Here is a 19,168-nt window from a genome sequence, read left to right as displayed (position 1 = left end):
GAAGTGTTTGTTTATGAGATGTAAAGCAGATCCTAGTTGAATTGCTGAATAATCAGATTGATTTGTGGGCTTGTTAAACTGAAAATATATGTGCCTGAGCTCTTTTCTCCCAAAGATACTCTGTTTCCCAGGTCCATAAAAGATGAAAACCCTATTGTGCAGACCTCTTCCAACCCTCACATATCCCATCCCTATTTCACACAAAGTTTTCCATTTACTGTCTTGCTCATTCCTGGAATGTCCCATTGTTCATAAATTCTTGCCTTGTACAGATTACATGTTGAAGTCACATATACTTCAAGTGCATGGAGATGAGTTAGGAACCATCTTCCAAAGTCCCAAGGACCCAGATGGTACACATCATCTACAGTTCAAATACCATGGAGAGAGAGCTAGAGACATGTTTCTAGAACCACTGCTCCTATTTGGGTAGAGAAACATATTCAATCTTAACTCATGATCTTGAAAGGATTTGCTTTTCATATTTACCTAAGAGAGTGTGTTGGAGGATAGTTTTCATCAGTATATTGAACAGGATCCAAAGTAAACTCTGAAGTAAGAAAACACTGTCTTGCTGTCACACCTCCTCTATATACTCTTTCTCCCTATTTATTCATTAAATCATCCATCCATTCCTTCATTCAATACATATTAAGTGTATGTCATTTATTTGTCAGTAAGTGGCTAGGGACATAATATAAAACAGTTCCCAGAGTAGTGGTGAAGACAGACAATTACACAGAAATTATAATATACTGTAGAAGTGTAGCGATAGAGGCTGTTTGAAGCAGGGTTTATGGAGAGCCTTGAGGAAAGCCCTGATTTTCAACGTATAAAAAACTTTAGCCAGATGCTCAAGACCCCAAGAGGACCACCTGCCTTTGCAGTGCTTTATCCTCAAAAGATGGAACAATTTTTCTCCTTTCATTGCCCCACCTAAATTACCAGTCCTCTGTCCCCATTTCCTCTGGGTACTGTGCAAATGCTCTTGGAAGGCTTTCCCTGATTCCCTCAAGAAACTTTGCATGACTGTCTCACTACCAGAATTCCATGAGGCAAGGATTTTACTTCTATATTTGATTTCCCAGGACCCAGAATAGTTTCTGGCACATAATAGGTCTTCAGTAAATATGTGCTGAAATGAATGAATAAATAAATGACCTGCTGATGATAATATCAGCACTTCTGTGTAGTGTATAGTAAGTAAACCTAACTTACTTAGTCATTCTGATTGTTAGTTTCCTTTGATGGGTGAAGGAAATGGGTCATGGAGACCAGTTTGCCAGATGTCACAGATGTCACACATATGTCAAGAGGGAGAGTCTGTACTCTACTATCCTCTCTGCTGATTTCAGTGAGGATTAGTGGTTTAAGTTAGCTCAATGATTTTTCCCTTTGCTGGAACAAAATTTTCTTCTGAAAAGAGGTCTTCCATACTGACCTATAACAGGGGGAAGAGATAGAGAAAGTACAGGGGGTAAAAAAGGTGGCAGGCAGTTATGGACATTGCTGCCTGGGTCACCTACCAGAGAAGTTTGGTTTCACTGTATTTCATTTTGGGCTTCTGTGCAAAATTTCATTGAATCAGGTGTTCCATGTCTTAAAAAAAAAATTGTGAAGGTACAATAGCAAGTTTAGGAGTAAAGAGGAGAGGATACTTCATTGTAAAAATGAGCTTTTTGAATCCTTTGGATCATATGACATGAAGCCTTCCTACTCTGCTTACTGATATCTTAAAATCATACTTAAGTTTAAATTCAATTCATATATGTGCACAGGCATGTATGCACACCCACACACTGACATACCATACAGATGGCATGTGAAGTGTGTTAGAAACTGTCCTGGGGGAGCGGAGTGGAGGTAACATAAATACTTTCTGCAACTTACCTATTGTGCTGCCCATGACCTGAAAGAACCCCTAAATGATTGTCATTTCCTCTCTAACATAATGACTATAAAAATAAAGTTAACTAAAAATATTGTGACCCTCCTTTTAGACTCTTAATAATTCTATATGTATGAATATATAAATAAAATAATTTTTAAAGTTTTTAGATTAACTTTTACACTTTTAGAATCTTTTTCAGTCCATCACCAATACTACCACATGGCCCTTAGTGAGAGCATTACAAGTAAAGTTTGATCATTCCATTAAATTTAAGTCATGTAAATTCATAACTCTATTCTAGTTCAAAATGTTTTGAGATGCAAATAATGCACAGGCTATTCGCAGAACCACTGCTTCTGTTAGGGTGGAAGAAAAGTATCCTAACTCATAATCTTGAATAACTCATAAACTTGAATAATAACTCATAAACTTGAACAATAACTTATAAACTTAAATAAATTTGCTTTTTTAAAAGATTTACATGAAAGAGTGGGTTAGAGGATCCAGTTCACTAGTTCAGTGGCTGATTTCTATGTTGGTTTCACAAGGATAACATGATTTAAATTTACGCCTCTGCAAAATAATGAATTTTACATATTATAGAGCCTCGGTGTTGTTCTTAAAAAAATCTAAAGTATTAAATCCACAAATGCCAAATACCTGCTAAATTAAACTTACTAGATTTAGTCTCAGGGAAAAATATTACCCCAAACAGATTAGCAATCATATCAATACAGGACTGTAAGAGGCAAATTTTATCACTATAGAAACAGCCCCATGGCGCCTCAGATGGAAGAAGGAGAAATTCACATGTCATCTGTACTGTCATTAGATTTAGTTTAATTGGAAATAATAGCAGAACATGGTGAGAGGGAGAGATAACTGACCATAAGGAAGAAAGACTTTGGCCTTCTTGACTTAAGTGTTCATTCCCTTGTTTTATTCTTTCCCCTTTATGATCACGATCCTCTCCCAAGTAGTAATATTGTTCTGTTATGGAGATGGATACTTTAGGCTGATGCACCTGCACTTTCTGGTAGGTAGCAAGTTTTGTTTTCAGTCCCTTATTATATTCACATAGCTTAACAATAGTAACAAATATTGTGTGAACTTCCCCAATGTAATTTAGAAACTGATTAATATAATAGTTCAAAAGTAGTGTGCATTTACAGTTTGCCAGGTTCTATTCTAAGCACTTTAGATATATATACTCACTTGTTTACTCCTTTCAATAACTATGATATAGGTGCTCCCATTATCCCTATTTTAGAAAAATAACTTGCCCAAATCACATAGTAAATATTGAACACAGACTTTGTTAACAAAGGAATTAACTCTAGACCGTACCATCTTAAGAGGGGACTATGTAGGATAATTACTTATATTAGTATTGACTGAAGCCGTATCATTCATAATTTTTTATAGGAACCTATGTGAATGACACGGGTAAGAGTTTATTGTCAGAAAATTATGTTCTGATTGTAAGCCATCCCATTTCCTCATTTTCTTTTCTTATTTTGTTATAAATAGTTGGTATCTTCTCAGTTCTATAAAAAGTACTTGGAAAATGCATCTTTAGGACCCTTACCCTTCCATGTAGATTATACTTTGGAGCTATAAAGTTTGGTGCTAATAGTGGATATGCTTAACAAAAACTTTGCTCATTTTAATGCTTGCAGAAGTTCTAGCAAGGGTGAGAAACTCAAGGCAAGCCTATATAAAGACAAAACAAAAAGTTCAATTATGTATGATATAAGATATGGATCAGTCAATTAAATTGGCCTATTTAGGCAATTAACAAAAACTATTAGTAGGACTTATTAATTTTAGGCAGAGTAAGAGTTGCAGGTGTACACAATTGTTACACAGTTGTTTTGACTGACATCATTCCCTGCCAAGAAAGAATGTCTACAAAAGTTAGAAGAGTATTATCTTTTCAAATGTGACGTGGAAGCCAAAGGCAGTTTTCTAGGACTATTAAAATTTTCAAGCAGATAGAAGATGAGAATTAGATCATTTATATATTTATTTTTTACATTTTTTTCATTATTAATGGCTTGTGGTTATCTTCCTCTCTGAATTCCCTTCAATGCATGGTAGTAGGGAATAGGATTTTTCCTTTTATTTCATGTTTCTAAAACCAAATGCACTATAACCAGCTTCATTTCATTCACTGAAACAATCCATTAAATCATAACTCTGATTATTATAAAATATTTAAAAATTTGTTTCTGGATTTATAATTTCCCTAATTCTTGGAAAAAGACTATAACAAATGTATTGAGCCTTTTTTATTTAAGGTTATGGAAAAATAATTAACACTCACAAGGTTAATCATTCCAACTTGCACACGGCATAAAAGCATAAGAACTATGTGAATCAAATTTCCCCTTTTTGTTTGGGTTTAAATCATTATATTATGTTAAAGGATATTTAATGCTTGAAAGCTTTGACCTTGCCTGGGATAGGAGCCAGTTCAATCTTTTCTCGGATAGAGTTAAGCCCAAGTCATATGATCAATAAGTGCAACAGGCATAGTAAATGTAGTGGGGCCTGTGTCTACAGGAAGGACGCTGCCAGACAGCACAAACCATACCATACTGGCGAAGGAACTTTTCAAGTCTTCATATCTCAAATCTTTTGAAACCAACCACCTTATTTTTTTAACTTCCTTCATCTGTTAAGCATAGGCTTTTTATTTTTCTTCTGACTAGAAATAACATGGTCTTTTGTGTGAGTGTGCTAGCATGAATCCGACTTCATATATATATATGTACATATACATATATGTATATATACATACATATACACGTATACTAAAAAGCATGCTTAAAGATTGATGATGTCAGTATTATTAACAAGAAGCTGGTAATTGTAATCATAAGGACAGTTTATTGAACTTCTATATATTTTGGCTTTATATGTTCTATATTATTCATAATAATAAATTATGTGAAATATATATAATAGCTGTTATAATTTATGAGATATTATATACATAGAGTATATGTGCACAATATAAATACATATTATCTCATCTGTAATATACATCTAAGAGATTAATGACAAAGCTTAGTATGTGCCAAACACTGTTCTAAAAACTCCGTATACATTAACTCATTTAATCCTTGCAAAAGATCCATGACATAGCTTGAGAGAGCAGAGGTGGGACTTGAACACAGGCAATGTTGCACCTGAGTCCATGTCCCTAACCAATGTGTCATTCAGTTCTATTGTGTCCACATTCCACAAATGGCAGCTGTTATTCTTGCTGTTATTACTGAGTCTACTAAGTCTAACCTCTTAAGTTCTCTGCACTTTAGCTTCCAAGGCAGTAATCTGCCTGGGTAACTTCTCTTTCCTCCGGGCAACTTTCTCTGGGTCTTTACCTAAGAAGTATTCCTAACACATCTTAACATTTTCAAGTCACTAGATACCTTTGTTTAAAAGGAAAGTTTTTGTGTTTTTCTAAAATTAGTGAGTGATTTTAAAACTTTTTAAGTGCATAGAATTTTAATAACATAGATAATAGTAATAAAAAAACTGTAAAGAACAGTTTTCTCTACACACTTTATATTTATAGTTGTAGTCATTCCTTTCCCTGAGTGTGTTAAGCAGACTTTATAGGTTTGCAAACACAGTTTGGCAAACTTTCAGGCAATCGGTGTCCATTAGGAGATCAAAATCTGGAAAAAAATTTTAGATTAACCAGTCAAGGCAGGGTAAAATATAATTAAAAACCAAGTGAAATTAGTTTCCTCTAACAAAATATTTCCTTGACATTTTCACTCACTCTTATCTGTTTTACCAGTAAAGTTCCACTTTGGCCACTTGTGTTGAATCACCAACTATACCCTCTGTAAACTGTGCCATCTGGATTTTATTCTTATAGGAATCCTTCAGTCTCTCTCTTCAAGGTCACTAATGGCTCCTTCATTTTAAATTTAAGTGTGTATTTTCTGAATCTTTATTTATCTTGACTTGTCTGGAATATTTGATTAAGTAGATTATTCCCCCAACTCAAAATCCATCCCCAGCTTTCACTGCATTCCATTAATCAAGTTTTCGTATTTTATGTCTTTCCTTATTGCATCTCTAGTTTTTCAACAAATATTCATTTAGTACCTGCTAGGCTACTGTCCCTACTGCTCTAGGCACCAGGGACAGTAGCAAATAAAATGAAGTTCCTGCCTGTCTAAAGGTTATTGGTGTCTTTTATCTCCATCAGTTGTTCACCAAAGCCCATTCTTGGACCCGACCCTCCCCCCACATCTGTTTCCACTTTTTTTTTTTACTTCTTTAAAATTCAATCTTTGTGCTATCAACTACTGCTTTCAAGAAGATTACTCCTAATATAATTTTGAATTAGGTAAACAAATCCAATCCTATCCAAATCCAATCAAATCCTAGATCCAGTACCTGTTATATTAATAATAACCATTGTTAAATTGCTGAAATACTCAAAGCCTTAGGTTTTTCATCTGCAAAATGGAGATAATAATCATACCTACATCACAGGGTTGTTGTGAGATAAATTAGAAAATGCGTGTAAAGTGTTTAAATTATCTAGCACTTAAAAGGCTATTGTTATGACTATTTCTTTCTTAGTCCTTCATGCTCTTATCCTTATTCTTACCCTTGATCTACCTACAGTTAGATCATCTCTAACTGATCAATCAACTCCCCCTTTTGGATGACTATGCTATCTGAAACTCTAGGTTTTCAAAACCATGATCATTTTCTTTTCTCACATGTTAGCTCTCTTCCTTAAATTTCTCATTTAGATTACTGACTCTATTATTCTCAGGTCACTAGAGTTGAAAATTGTGGATTCCCACATCTCCTTAACTCTACAGGGGCACTCAATGTTTTAACTTTTAGGTGTTTTGAGGAAATTATCCTTATTTCATTCATCATAATATCGCCAGTTGTAATAACACAGAATCAATGCCCAAAAATGCTTGTTGGGTGAAAAAAATTGAATTAGAATTAGAATTAAGGAAGACAAAAGACTAGATGGAAGTTCTGTTGAGGACAAAGCAGGTGCATAGAGGTTAAGGGATTAGTAGAGGCAGAACTTTAGGACAGGGAGAGGAATTTCAAATCTGTGATCTTGGAGGTGAGTCAATTCCTAGTGATAATGAATACATACTGATGGGTGGATGTTCAAATTAGAGAAAGAGCCCTCAGGAGAGCATTTTGCCTATTTTTATATGCTCACAGTTAAGTATGTACCTCTTAGTTCCTTTTACTCTGAGGAAGTACATGGACAATTTGTCCTTTGAATAACAGTTCTTGCCATTGTTTTCATACCCTTTAGCCATTTGTTCTCCAAATGTAATGCCTCAGGGAAAACACTTGAGGTTTTCCTTTAATCAGGATCTTTGCCCACACAGCCTGCCTGCTGCTGTTGCCTCATATCTACACCTTTAGCCGGCCTCCAAATTGCTTTAGTAGTCAATCGCCAGGGGAATGATGTTCTCCAAAGCTGAGCCCTTGAATAATCAAGCTGCCACATTTATGCTACATCAATTACAGTGATTGCTCTCCAAAGATAATGCCATTACAGATATGTTTCTCTCCTTGGGTGGACTCTGGGGGAAATGAATCAATTTCTAAATAAATAGTATTGTATTTAGAATAATTGAAATAAGCATAAGTCTTTGAAAGATTTGGATAACTTTTCCACATGGGAAAGAAATACTTCTCACAGTCAGAAGGAATACAGTATGTCATGTTCTCTTCTTATTGTTCATGACAAAAATTCAAGCAAATAATGTGTTCTCCATATGCTGGGGACCAAATTTTGCCTCTAATGTAATACTGAACCATCAAGAATAATTATTGTAGTATATGAGCATGTAGGAGTTAATATACAATGAAATGTGTAATAGCTAAATATAAATGATTTTTTAAATATTATTTTTCCAAAACCTTTATTATTAGTATATTGTGATTTAACAAATTAAAGATAGAAAATTCCAAATCTTATGTTTTAGCAATAAAATGGTCTGTAACTTTGGAAACTTTTAGTAACATTTAAAAAAATTGAATATACATAGTGCCTATTACCATTTAAGACAAACTTTTTAAAAATAATTTTTATAGTCTGTGACTGAGACAATTTTCAGCTGACTGATTTAAACCTTTACGAGTAATTTATGCACATGTGATGGGATTTAATCAGAAACAACTCAAATATAGGAAGAAATAGCCAATAAAATGTCTAAATTAATATTTTCAACATGGCAATTTTTATTATTTTTGTCTATAGGCCTATCCATCCTATTTCTGTCTTGAAACATATCTGATACCTGTTTGTTTAAAATAGACATAATTTTCACTTGACTTTATTTTCCCTTTGTCAGGTATTTTGCAATATGGATCTGAATGGGGGAGGTTGGACTGTAATACAGCATCGTGAAGATGGAAGTCTAGATTTCCAAAGAGGTTGGAAAGAATATAAAATGGTAAGATGGAAGAATTTACATAGTTTTTGATGTTTTATCATGAGATTGTCTTCACTACACTATGTGATAAACCTTTGTATTTTTAGATGTCTTTCAGTTATTTTAAAAATAAAATGATACATTTGTGACATTATTCTCATTAAACACAAAACACTCATAAATCTTTTTCAGTAAATGATTTCCATGTGTGCATCAGACAGAAAAATATATTACTGAAATTATTTAGTGAACTGTTACATATTGTCTGAATTTGTTCCTGGTTGAATGAAGGTGGAGGAAGCTAGAATTTAGACCCAGGCTGGGTACATGAGCCAGGACAAGGGAAGTGCGCAGGGCTGTGGGCTGTGGTGCAGGACTGGGAGGTACTACCAATGGCTTCACTCACATGGCTGGCAAGTTGTTGCTGGCTATGGACTGAGAACTCCTCGATGTGGCTAAGTTGGGCTTCTCCCAGTACAGTGATCCAGGGTCATCAGACTTACTAAGTGGCAGTTGACATCCCTCAAGCACAAAAATAGAACCTTCCAATCCTTTTTAAGATTTATTAGACCCAGAAATGGCATGGTTTCACTTCCACGACATTCTTATGGTTTCACTTCCACGACATTCTTTTTTTTTTTTTTTGTGGTACGCGGGCCTCCCACTGCTGTGGCCTCTCCGGTTGCGGAGCACAGGCTCCGGACGCGCAGGCTCAGCGGCCATGGCTCACGGGCCCAGCCGCTCCGTGGCATGTGGGATCCTCCCGGACCGGGGCACGAACCCGCGTCCCCCGCATCGGCAGGCGGACTCTCAACCACTGCGCCACCAGGGAAGCCCTCCACTACATTCTTTTAATGAAAATCTGTGCCAGTCCAGATTCAAAGTGAGACAAGTACGCAAGGGTGTGAACCGTGAGGCATTATTCACTGAGGTCTCCAAAATAACAGCATCAGCATCATCATCATCATCACCATATTTAACCCTTTCAGTGTTTAATATGTGTAAGCCTCATACATAAATTCTTACCTAATTTTTATATCAAACCTATTATACAAAATTACCTGTGAGAACATAGGATAAAGGTGATGTTACCGAGCAAGGGCTCGTTGCCTAAGGTTTGTAGAAGCCAATACTATGGCAGAGGCTTTTGAGAAAAGAAAGAGCTTTTATTTCGAGGTCGACCAGTAAGGAGACAAGAGGCAAGGCTCTTCAAATCTGTCTCCACAATCCAGGGATCAGGGTGAAATTTAAAGGATCAGGCGAATCTCAAACATAGAGGCTGATTGGTTAGGCTTGAATCAGTCCATATAAGCTGCTGGAACCCAGAGTTTTCATATTAAAAGATTTCTTGCTTTGTAAAGAGCTCCAGGAGCAACGTTTCTATTCTTTGAGTTCTGTAGACTGAAGATTCTTGGTTCTGGGTTCATCCTGGAGACATGGCTTCCTGTCTTGCACATGCACTGTTCTAGTCTTTACTCTGCCACTTACAAATGGAGTGATTTTTGGCAAATCACTTAACCCATACCTTAACTTTCTCACTTGTTAAATGAGTACATTAATAATAGTACCTCATCTGCCTTGCAGGGATATTGTGAGGATTAGCTATAAGTAAAGCTCTTGGCACATTGAATTGTCAGTAAGTAGTAAGTATTATCATGATCCAAGATTAAAACATCAAAGACTGCAAATTTTTTTCTTAACTCTGGCAAAAATATTATTTTGCATATCACCTTAAATCATGATTATTTTCACTACTAAAATGAGACGTGAAGAAGTTATCTGAGAATTAGACTATAAATATAGATTCTGGCAAGTCTGAAATGCATTGTTATTCATACTAATGGTAAAAGGAAATTTGATATAAAGTTGTCATCACAGTGACTTTCCAAAACAGTGACTTACTAGCTGTAAGCATCTGCTGCCTTGGCAAACTAGGCATGTTAAGTAAGAGAGACTGACGTATGAAGGATGGCATTGATTCATGTCTTATAAGCATTTACCAAATGTATATATTTTAAGCAATTTTTAAAATTATTGGAATGGGACTGAATTATTGTTTATTCACAATAACCAAAAGCCCCAAACTTTTGTGAAGTTTACTCCTCTCCCTTTTTTATTTATTTTTTTCCCTTTTTTAAAGTAGAAAGACTATCATGTTTTCTTCAAGCTAGAACAATTTATCATCCGAGTGTCAATTCTACATGGTCAGAAGTGAGATAAACTCCGAACTTCTGAAACATTTTGGCAAAAATGAGTCTGATGACATCTTTTTGTTTTAAGTAAAAGAATTTATTATATGTTATAACTTGGTTAATTTTCACCAAAATACATGGTATAGAGTGTTTCGGTTGTTTCCTCCAGAGGTTTTCTTTCACCTAAAGACAAAATAACGACTGCACAAAGAATGGATATAGACCCCTTATGCCCACGCTTATGAGTCACACCCACCTCTGCTCCCTGAATCAGAACTTGCTGCTAGAACTTGTGTGCATCCTTTGGGAAAAAGAACTTCTTGGCATGTACCATTTCCTCCTCCGTCTTCACTGATCTATTATATGCAGTAAGACGCTTCATTTCTTTCTCAGGCACTGAGTGTAGAAATAAAGTTTCATCCCTTCTTTTCTGTCTTTGCTCCCTCCTTCCCTTCATTCTGGTTGACATCTATGGGCTGCCTCTTGCTTCTTAAGGTCTCCAGAACAGTATGTTAAAATTACCAACACATGAAATTACAAATATATAATTATAATTTTTAAACCTAGCTCAACATGGAAGATTTGCAATTTATTTGATTCTTAACATTGGCTTTAATCCTACAAAATCTTTTACCTAAGCTTTGTTTTCACTTCAGCTTCCTTATGAGGAGATTAAGCAAAACCTGTTTTATGGATTTGCAAAGATGTTTGCTGAGAGGGAAGTCTGGAGTGGGCTTTTTTAATGAGGCACTTAGGGAACTATATTAACTCCATCAAGCCATGAGGATACCAAATAGTGGCCTCCAGCAATAACAGTTACCAGCAGTACTTTTGCATATAAAGCCCAATCAAGCTAGGAGTTCCAAACAGTACCCCAATGGCCTAACCTTACAGAAGGTAGTGACTAATGCCCTGGGAGACAACCTGTCTTTCTATTGAAAACAATTACCCATATAAACAGAGGTTCCTACTGACACAAGTATTTCAGGCTGAGCACAATACCTTGTGGTATTGTGCATTTTAACATCTTCACATTAAAAGGAGAAAAATATATAAGAAATTTAAAATGCTGAAATAAATCATTCTCTGATCTTTCTTAGACTGTCTCAGCAGTTAGAGGAGATGCACAATTGAATTGTATATTAAGCGCCTTTGGAAAGCCACAGCTCAGTAACCCTGACTTCTTATCTGTTTTCTTTAATCATTTTATGAAAAGAGATGAAATCCATAGGATACATGGACTGTGTCTGTTTTCAATTGTTTCAGCTATAAAAAGTCAACACTTCCTATGAGCATTATCAGACAAAACAAAGTATCAGAGACAATTATTTTATTAACTTAGAAAAATACAAACCAAAACTGAACATTTCTGCACATTTTGGCAAAAACTAATGAAAATTGGTCTTTCTCCTGTGTGCTTTTTTTTTTTTTTTTTTTAAGCAAAATGTGGTTTATAAGGCCAATTTTAAGTCAATATTAGTTCAAGCTGAATTCCAGGGTCTTTTGCCTTTTATTAAAGAGCTAAAGGAGAATTAAAATGGATTAACAATCTATCTGAATTATGATATCAAAATCTTTCATACGATTATGATTGACATAACTGAACAGTAGTTTTCATGAAAGGATATGGCATAGCATCCTTGGATTTTATTTATAAAAAGGAGGAAATTCTATTTTTATTACTATTGTTTGTTTATTCAGTAAGGACTTGCTGCTTTTTCAGCGTCAGCACTGAATTTTGTATAATATTTTACTTTTATTCATATGAATGTTGCAAGCTATTTATTTGGAGTAAAATATAAACCTGTGGTAAGCTGTTATGTGTACAATAATGTGTAAACCTTTTTTTGCTTGTTTGTGCATTGGTCATCTCTGTATTTCAGGCATAAATATGAATTTTTTCAAGGACAGCCCCATAGTACATAATCAACACTTAACTCCTAATATCTTCAATATGAAGATGAAGTTTTATCTCTTCCCTTGTACCACTTAGGTAGTTTGGTTAATTTCTTATTTCTCATTTGCACTCAGAATAGTTATTCTACATCATAATCCTATGGTTCCCCACCTTTAGTACACAGCACACTCACCTGGGGAACCTTTTAAATGTACAGATCTCTAAGACCACCCCAGACATACTGAGTCACAACCTCCATACAGGAACCAAGTCATCTATATTTTGAAAAAGCTCCACAGCTCCTTCTGATATGCACTGCCAATTGACAGTGTCAGAACGATCAGTTTATTAGCATGGGCTTAAGATCTCAAAAATTACCTCTTTTGTAGATCCTAAAACTTTTGAAATGTAGTGAGAAAGGGATTTAAAAAAATAGGACCACAGTAGAGTTGAAGAAGACAGCTTCTCTTTAGCATTAGGAAAGCAGAAACAAGAATAAGAAAATAATCTGGAGACACAAACTATGGTTTGTGTCATAGTTTAGCCCCAGTTGCAACCAGTTGGTTTAAATTTCTTGTTTAATAATTAACTTCTCTGATTAAAGTGACAGTACTCATTTGTATAAACCAATATTCAACTTGTCATAAGAATACATTAGTTCCAAGCATCTGAAAGCCATTTAAAGAATTGGTTCATATCCCCTTATTAATTCTCAGGCTAAGACAAGACCTGAATTATTTTTGTTCCCTTTCTCATACAGAGTAGAAAAGAACCTGCTTAACATCATATAGATTATAGTCTCTTGGGAGACAGGCGAGTAAACAGAAAATTACTATATATTGTGATATATCCTCTAATTATAATAAAAACAACTAGATTTTTGTTAAGTGCTTCTCGTGCATCAGCACTGAGATAGATGCTTTAGGTATATTATCTCACTTTTCTCTCACAACACTATATATGGAAATGACATTTTAAATCCTTGTTTTGCATGTAAGGAAACTGAGCCTTAAAAGTAACAGCAAATGTGTGGCAGAGCAAGCCTTCAAATTGGAGCAGAGAGAGGGAGTAGAAGTTGTTTAATCAAAGCCAAGTCTTTGTTCCTAGGTGTCAGATTCATGGCCGGCCTCATAAACTAGGCAGTAGGCAGTTTACTAATGTAGGAACCCATTTCCCCTTCTTTCTTGAATTTTTCATCTTTATGATGAAATGGTTGTCTCTGCATCACTGCACTCAGCTATTAGAAGGTTTCTTCCCTACACTATCTCTCTAACAGTCATGTTGATTCCTTGTAGCCAATACAGCATATTTAGAAAGATTTTGGGGGAGGTGCATGAAATAAAATTTTGGTTTATGAAAGCAAATTTCATTGCTTTCTTTTCAGTTGCTTCTTCCTCTATTTTCAGTCAGAAGAAGCAAACTGTTTAGGAAGGGTTGTTAATCTCCGCTTAGAGGGGGGTACAAACCTGCATGCCAAGAGGGGAATGGAGACTCTCGGAGGAATGATACAAATGCTCCTCCTTTTCTGAGGCTAGCTGGAGATCACTGTACTTTTCACTAAGCTGGAGAGCTTTTAACCTTGCAGCAGTTTCAACAGCATGGAAATATTTGATCTAAAACTTAACACTTCATCATTCCCACCCCTCCTTATTCACAGTTAGTACAATTACTGAATCTCTTCTAACTGGCTACACAAAAGAGGGAATCAAGTGTCTATCGAGAGAGTTTTGACATGTCTGAGCTGAGAAGAAATGCAAAGAGAATCCAGGCAGTCTTCTTTTTCTTCCCAGTGGCTGCTGCAACTGAGAATGTGCTAATTCTTTGACTTTCAGTCCCCTGTAACTTTCTGCTTTCCTTATTCATTGGAGAAGGTAAGCTTTACTCTTCTCCCTGGTATGAAGCACCAGCTGCCCTAAAAATGTGTAAAATTCTTAGCACATCTTAAATTGCTCTTAAGATTTCCTGCCACTGTGGGACTCTTGCAAAGTGTGACTTGAACATCTTAGGAACAGAGAAGAAAGGAGGCCCTGGAGTATGGACTTCATCATCTACCTGTACTCTGAGCTACAGGTAGATGATCTTTGGGGATGCATATACCCACTGCAATTTGGACAAAGGGTGTTCAGTTAATCAAAAACTAAGCTAAATTTGGGAATAACCTTAAGTGTACCTCTATATGCTAATACATTTCATTGAAATCTAAAAAATATACATTCATTTACCCATGTGTTTATAATGTAGGCTCAAAGCTTGGAATTTTGGGGCTTCCCTGGTGGCACAGTGGTTGAGAGTCCGCCTGCCAATGCAGGGGACACGGGTTCGTGCCCCGGTCCGGGAAGATCCCACATGCCGCGGAGCGGCTGGGCCCGTGAGCCATGGCCGCTGAGCCTGCGCGTCCGGAGCCTGTGCTCTGCAACGGGAGAGGCCACAACAGTGAGAGGCCCGCGTACCGCAAAAAAAAAAAAAAAAAAAAGCTTGGAATTCTGAGTCAGTGTCTCTTTCGTAAAACTTCCCCATAATCAAATGCATCAGATTTCTAGCTTCTGTTTTTTTTAAAACTAGAACAAGTAAGGCATATACAAAGTAATGTACATTAAAAATCCTCTAAAGTTTTATTTTCCTCAGTCTTTTACAGTTGTTGCAACAACATATAGCTCAAAAGCATTTTTTAGTGATTTGCTTTCATTGAGCAAATCTAAGTATTTAAATTAGTTTTTATTAAAAACAAAACAGAACAAAAACTCCTCTTTCCCCACTAATATTTAACTTATTTACATAACATTATAAATCTTATCATTACAATAACAGAACTAGTATAAATGAGTTTGAGACCAAATGCAGTTGGCCTTTGGTAAGCCACTCAACTGGCAGACAGTAGTGCACAAATGTATTTAATACTTTCAGTGTACTCTGGGCATCAATATATTTTAAGTAAGGAATGGAGAATAGTGATTCATATGTTAAGTTGGTTAAAGGAGAAATCAGTTAAGAACACTTCTACTGTAGTTGTAATTCTCTAAAGTTGATATACATTAAATATGAAAAGAAACAAATATTTTCCAAATTCTATCTTCTGTGTTGAGAAAATAAGGATTGCTGTGATTATTTTAGTACTTCCCTCATACTTCTTCTTATTACAGATAAAAGAAAACTTTTATTAGTGAATAAAAACTTTTATTAGTGAACCTCAGTGAACCAGAATATGTTTCTTTCTGCAACATCAAAGTATATTATGTGATTACTGGACACCTTCAAGTCTTCCAAGCATGAATGTGCACAAGAGAAATGGGGAGTTTGTCCAGATGCAGATTTGTGGACTGGCTCTCAGATAGCTTGATTCAAATTGGAGCCAGGAATATTTTTTTTCAACTAGTGCTCCAGTGATTATGATTCAGTTGGGCACTTTAAGAAACACCCCTGAGACACAACCAAATTACCTACACCAAGAATTACGTTTTAAGGTTACTTCTCTGAATGCAATTGCAGGGTGCCATAGCCTTTGTTTTCTTCCTTCCTCCCTTTCTTCCATTTTCTTTGAACTTCAGTAAAACATATGGCATGCCCAGTGTATGCCAGCATTCTGCTAGTCTTTGAGGATTCACAAATACAACACAACTTCTGTCCTCAAGGAGTTCATAGTCTGGCCACTAAAGCAAACCCATATATCAAGAATTACACTGAACTTCAAGTTTTACCAAGGAGCACTTCTGAGGCAATTGTGAATACTCAAAATCTAGGATGCCAGTAGTTTCCTAGGGTTTTAAACTTTCCTATCACTAACATAGCCAACATTAAGAGTTAGCTTTCTTTTGTGTACTTTCTTTTACTCCACAAAGAAAACTTTTTTTGGGTGTGTGGTACGCGGGCCTCTCACTGTTGTGGCCTCTCCCGTTGCGGGGCACAGGCTCCGGACGCGCAGGCTCAGCGGCCATGGCTCACGAGCCCAGCCGCTCCGCGGCATGTGGGATCTTCCCGGACCGGGGCGCGAACCCGTGTCCCCTGCATCGGCAGGCGGGCTCTCAACCACTGCGCCACCAGGGAAGCCCAAGAAAACTATCTTGAACACAATAACAGCGACTGGGATTGCTCTAAAGAGAACAGTGGAACCATATTGAGATTCTGGGGCGGAGCAGCCAGCTAGGTTCACTCACTAGCTCTTTAGTGTCAGCCTTCTGTCTCAAAATCCTAATCTATGGAGGTGAAGTATTTAAATGATAACAGTTCTGGATTTACAGATTTGCTTATTATTACTTAAAAATGAAAATGTTAAAGCTAGAGAAGTTAAGGGTCTAGTAATCTATTATTATCTAACCATAATTTGACTTGTGAATAATAACAAAAATAATAATATTGTTAAATAACTTGTCTGATACTATGCTGATGATATTCATTGAAAAATATTTAAACTATGTTGAAAATATTCCGTTAACTAGTATTTTAGAAACGTTTTCAAAAGCAAGCTGTGATTGAGAAGCATTTACTGGTTAAACCTATTAACCAGATTCATTTAATTCAAAAACATCTCATCTACACAGATTTGTATATCAAAATTTACTGTAATAAGAATTAGACATGAGCCTTGATGGAGGGAAACATAGCAGAAAAATACTGAGTGAGTAATCAAAGAAAGTGTATAAAAATATGAAAGAACCATCTTTACTTTTAAAGAATGTTTTTTATTGTTTAGAACATAGCTTAATACTAAACATGGAAGGAGCTTCTCTCTGAATTAACAACTGCACCTCTGTCTTCTTTCACAGGGTTTTGGAAATCCCTCTGGTGAATATTGGCTGGGAAATGAGTTTATTTTTACCATAACCAGTCAGAGGCAGTACACACTAAGAATCGAGTTAATGGACTGGGAAGGAAACCGAGCCTATTCACAATACGACAGATTCCACATAGGAAATGAAAAGCAAAATTACAGGTAGGTCCTTCTTGGGTGTGGTGTTCAACTGCCTCAGGCCTAGTCATTTAAAAGTTTTAATGGAAAAGTGTGAAAAAAAGAAATGATCAAAATTATCCTTCAAAATGAATATCAGGCTGTCTAGGCCTATGACAAAGGGATGCAAAAAACCCTGTAAAGACTTCTTCAAAGCTTTAAATTTCAGTTTTCACAGACTGATTATTTTTAATTTTCTTTTAGATTTTTTTTAAATTGGAGTAAAATTGCTTTACAATGTCGTATTAGTTCCTGCTGTACAGTGAGGTGAATCAGCTTTATGTGTACCTATATCCCCTCCCTCTTGGACCACCCTGCCACCCCCCCCTACATCCCACCTCTCTAGGTGGTCACAGAGCACCGAGCTGATCTCCCTGTGCTAGCTGTTTTACACATAGTAGTGTATTTATTCACAAACTGATTATTTTGATGTTGACTAAAATTCTAGAGGATAGAGAATTAATTCAAACATGATATTATTGTTGTTATTTTTATTGTTGCTGTTATTGTTATGGAGGTGCAGTGAATTTATACATATAAAACTAATGACAGAGAATTGACTCAAACTCAGGGGCTTGAAATAAATACTTTCTTCTATCAAAATATCTTTTTACTTATACTTCCCTTATTTACTTTTCTTAAATTATTTTTTACATTATCTTGAAGGTGACAAAAGAGGAGTAAAATTTTATGTTTGAATGATTTACTAAAAAATAAGGTGAGGCATAATTTAGAATTTTTTGGTCAGTAATGTGAGAGACAAAAATAAATCCAAGTAATGGCATCAACATACACAACACATCATTGCAGATTAAAAATAGACTATATACTTAATTCTTAACATCTCTGATTTTTTTTTTCAATGAGCAGCTTGTACACTAGAAAAAAATTGTTAATCAAGTAATGCAGGGTGGTAAATTCATTTCACAAACACTTATTGTATTACTTCTATGTTCCCGGAACTCTAGTAGGCACTGGCAAACTTGCAGTCTGTGATGAGGTCACTAGTCTCCCAGACCTCACAGTTTAGCTTTGTTACAAACTAGGTCACTAAATAACTGGTTGGCCTTCCTTGAGAACAGGAAGTATATTTCAGTTACTTTTATATCAGTACCCATAAATGCAATACTTGGCACATAGCAGGTCGTTAATAATGGTGTGTGACTCAGTTTTGTAAATTAGATAAACAGTAAATTAGTGTTGCAATGATTTTTAAACTCTCGATATCGTGGCTAGTCTACATTGGTCTTGGAAACACGATTGTGTGCGTTAAAGGGTTGGCTCACTGCTTCAGACAAAATGCAATGACAGTGACCAGGGCCTTATGCTTTTTTTCCAACCTGTGAGGGCATCTCCTCATAGTTCAACTGTTTCTACTGCTATTTGTCTTTTTGAAACATGCCACCCTTTAGGAGTTTAAATCTACAATTCTTTTATGAACACAACTCATTTTATTTTAATGGATTATGTGTGGGATTGGATCCTTGGAGACATAATAATCATTTTCTTAACAAACAGTGATGATGTCACCACAACAGAGGATGAGAAATAGATCTAAAGAGTTGATAGTCTCATGGTGGGGAGAGAGGGTGTGCATATGGCAACTCAAGAAACCAAAGAAGAGACATTTATAAAATGCAATGGACTGTAAGAAGAAATGTTTCCAAGGAGGTCAATATTTTGAGAGTTGTATAACAAGAAAAACCACTGTAAAACATCAGGGGTACTCTTATGTAAATGTTTTGAGCTGAAACTTGAAACTATATGAAACTTGGCTAATGTCAGACAGCCTGACAA

At 35.9% G+C, this 19,168-nt stretch overlaps 1 protein-coding gene across 1 annotated transcript in view; it reads left to right on the top strand.

Annotated features, from left to right (window-relative positions):
- ANGPT1 (angiopoietin 1) overlaps positions 1–19,168 on the top strand; it is a 255,408-nt gene that overhangs the window by 197,820 nt on the left and 38,420 nt on the right. The window contains exons 6-7 of the mRNA XM_059042848.2: positions 8,260–8,361; positions 17,190–17,356. Coding sequence (XP_058898831.1) covers positions 8,260–8,361; positions 17,190–17,356 — 269 coding nt within the window. The remainder of the gene's footprint in view (positions 1–8,259; positions 8,362–17,189; positions 17,357–19,168) is intronic.

This window comes from Kogia breviceps, chromosome 17, assembly GCF_026419965.1.
Source record: "Kogia breviceps isolate mKogBre1 chromosome 17, mKogBre1 haplotype 1, whole genome shotgun sequence".
NCBI lineage: Eukaryota > Metazoa > Chordata > Mammalia > Artiodactyla > Physeteridae > Kogia > Kogia breviceps.
Note: the sequence above shows the minus strand (reverse complement) of the source record. Positions and strands in the feature narration are given on the sequence as shown.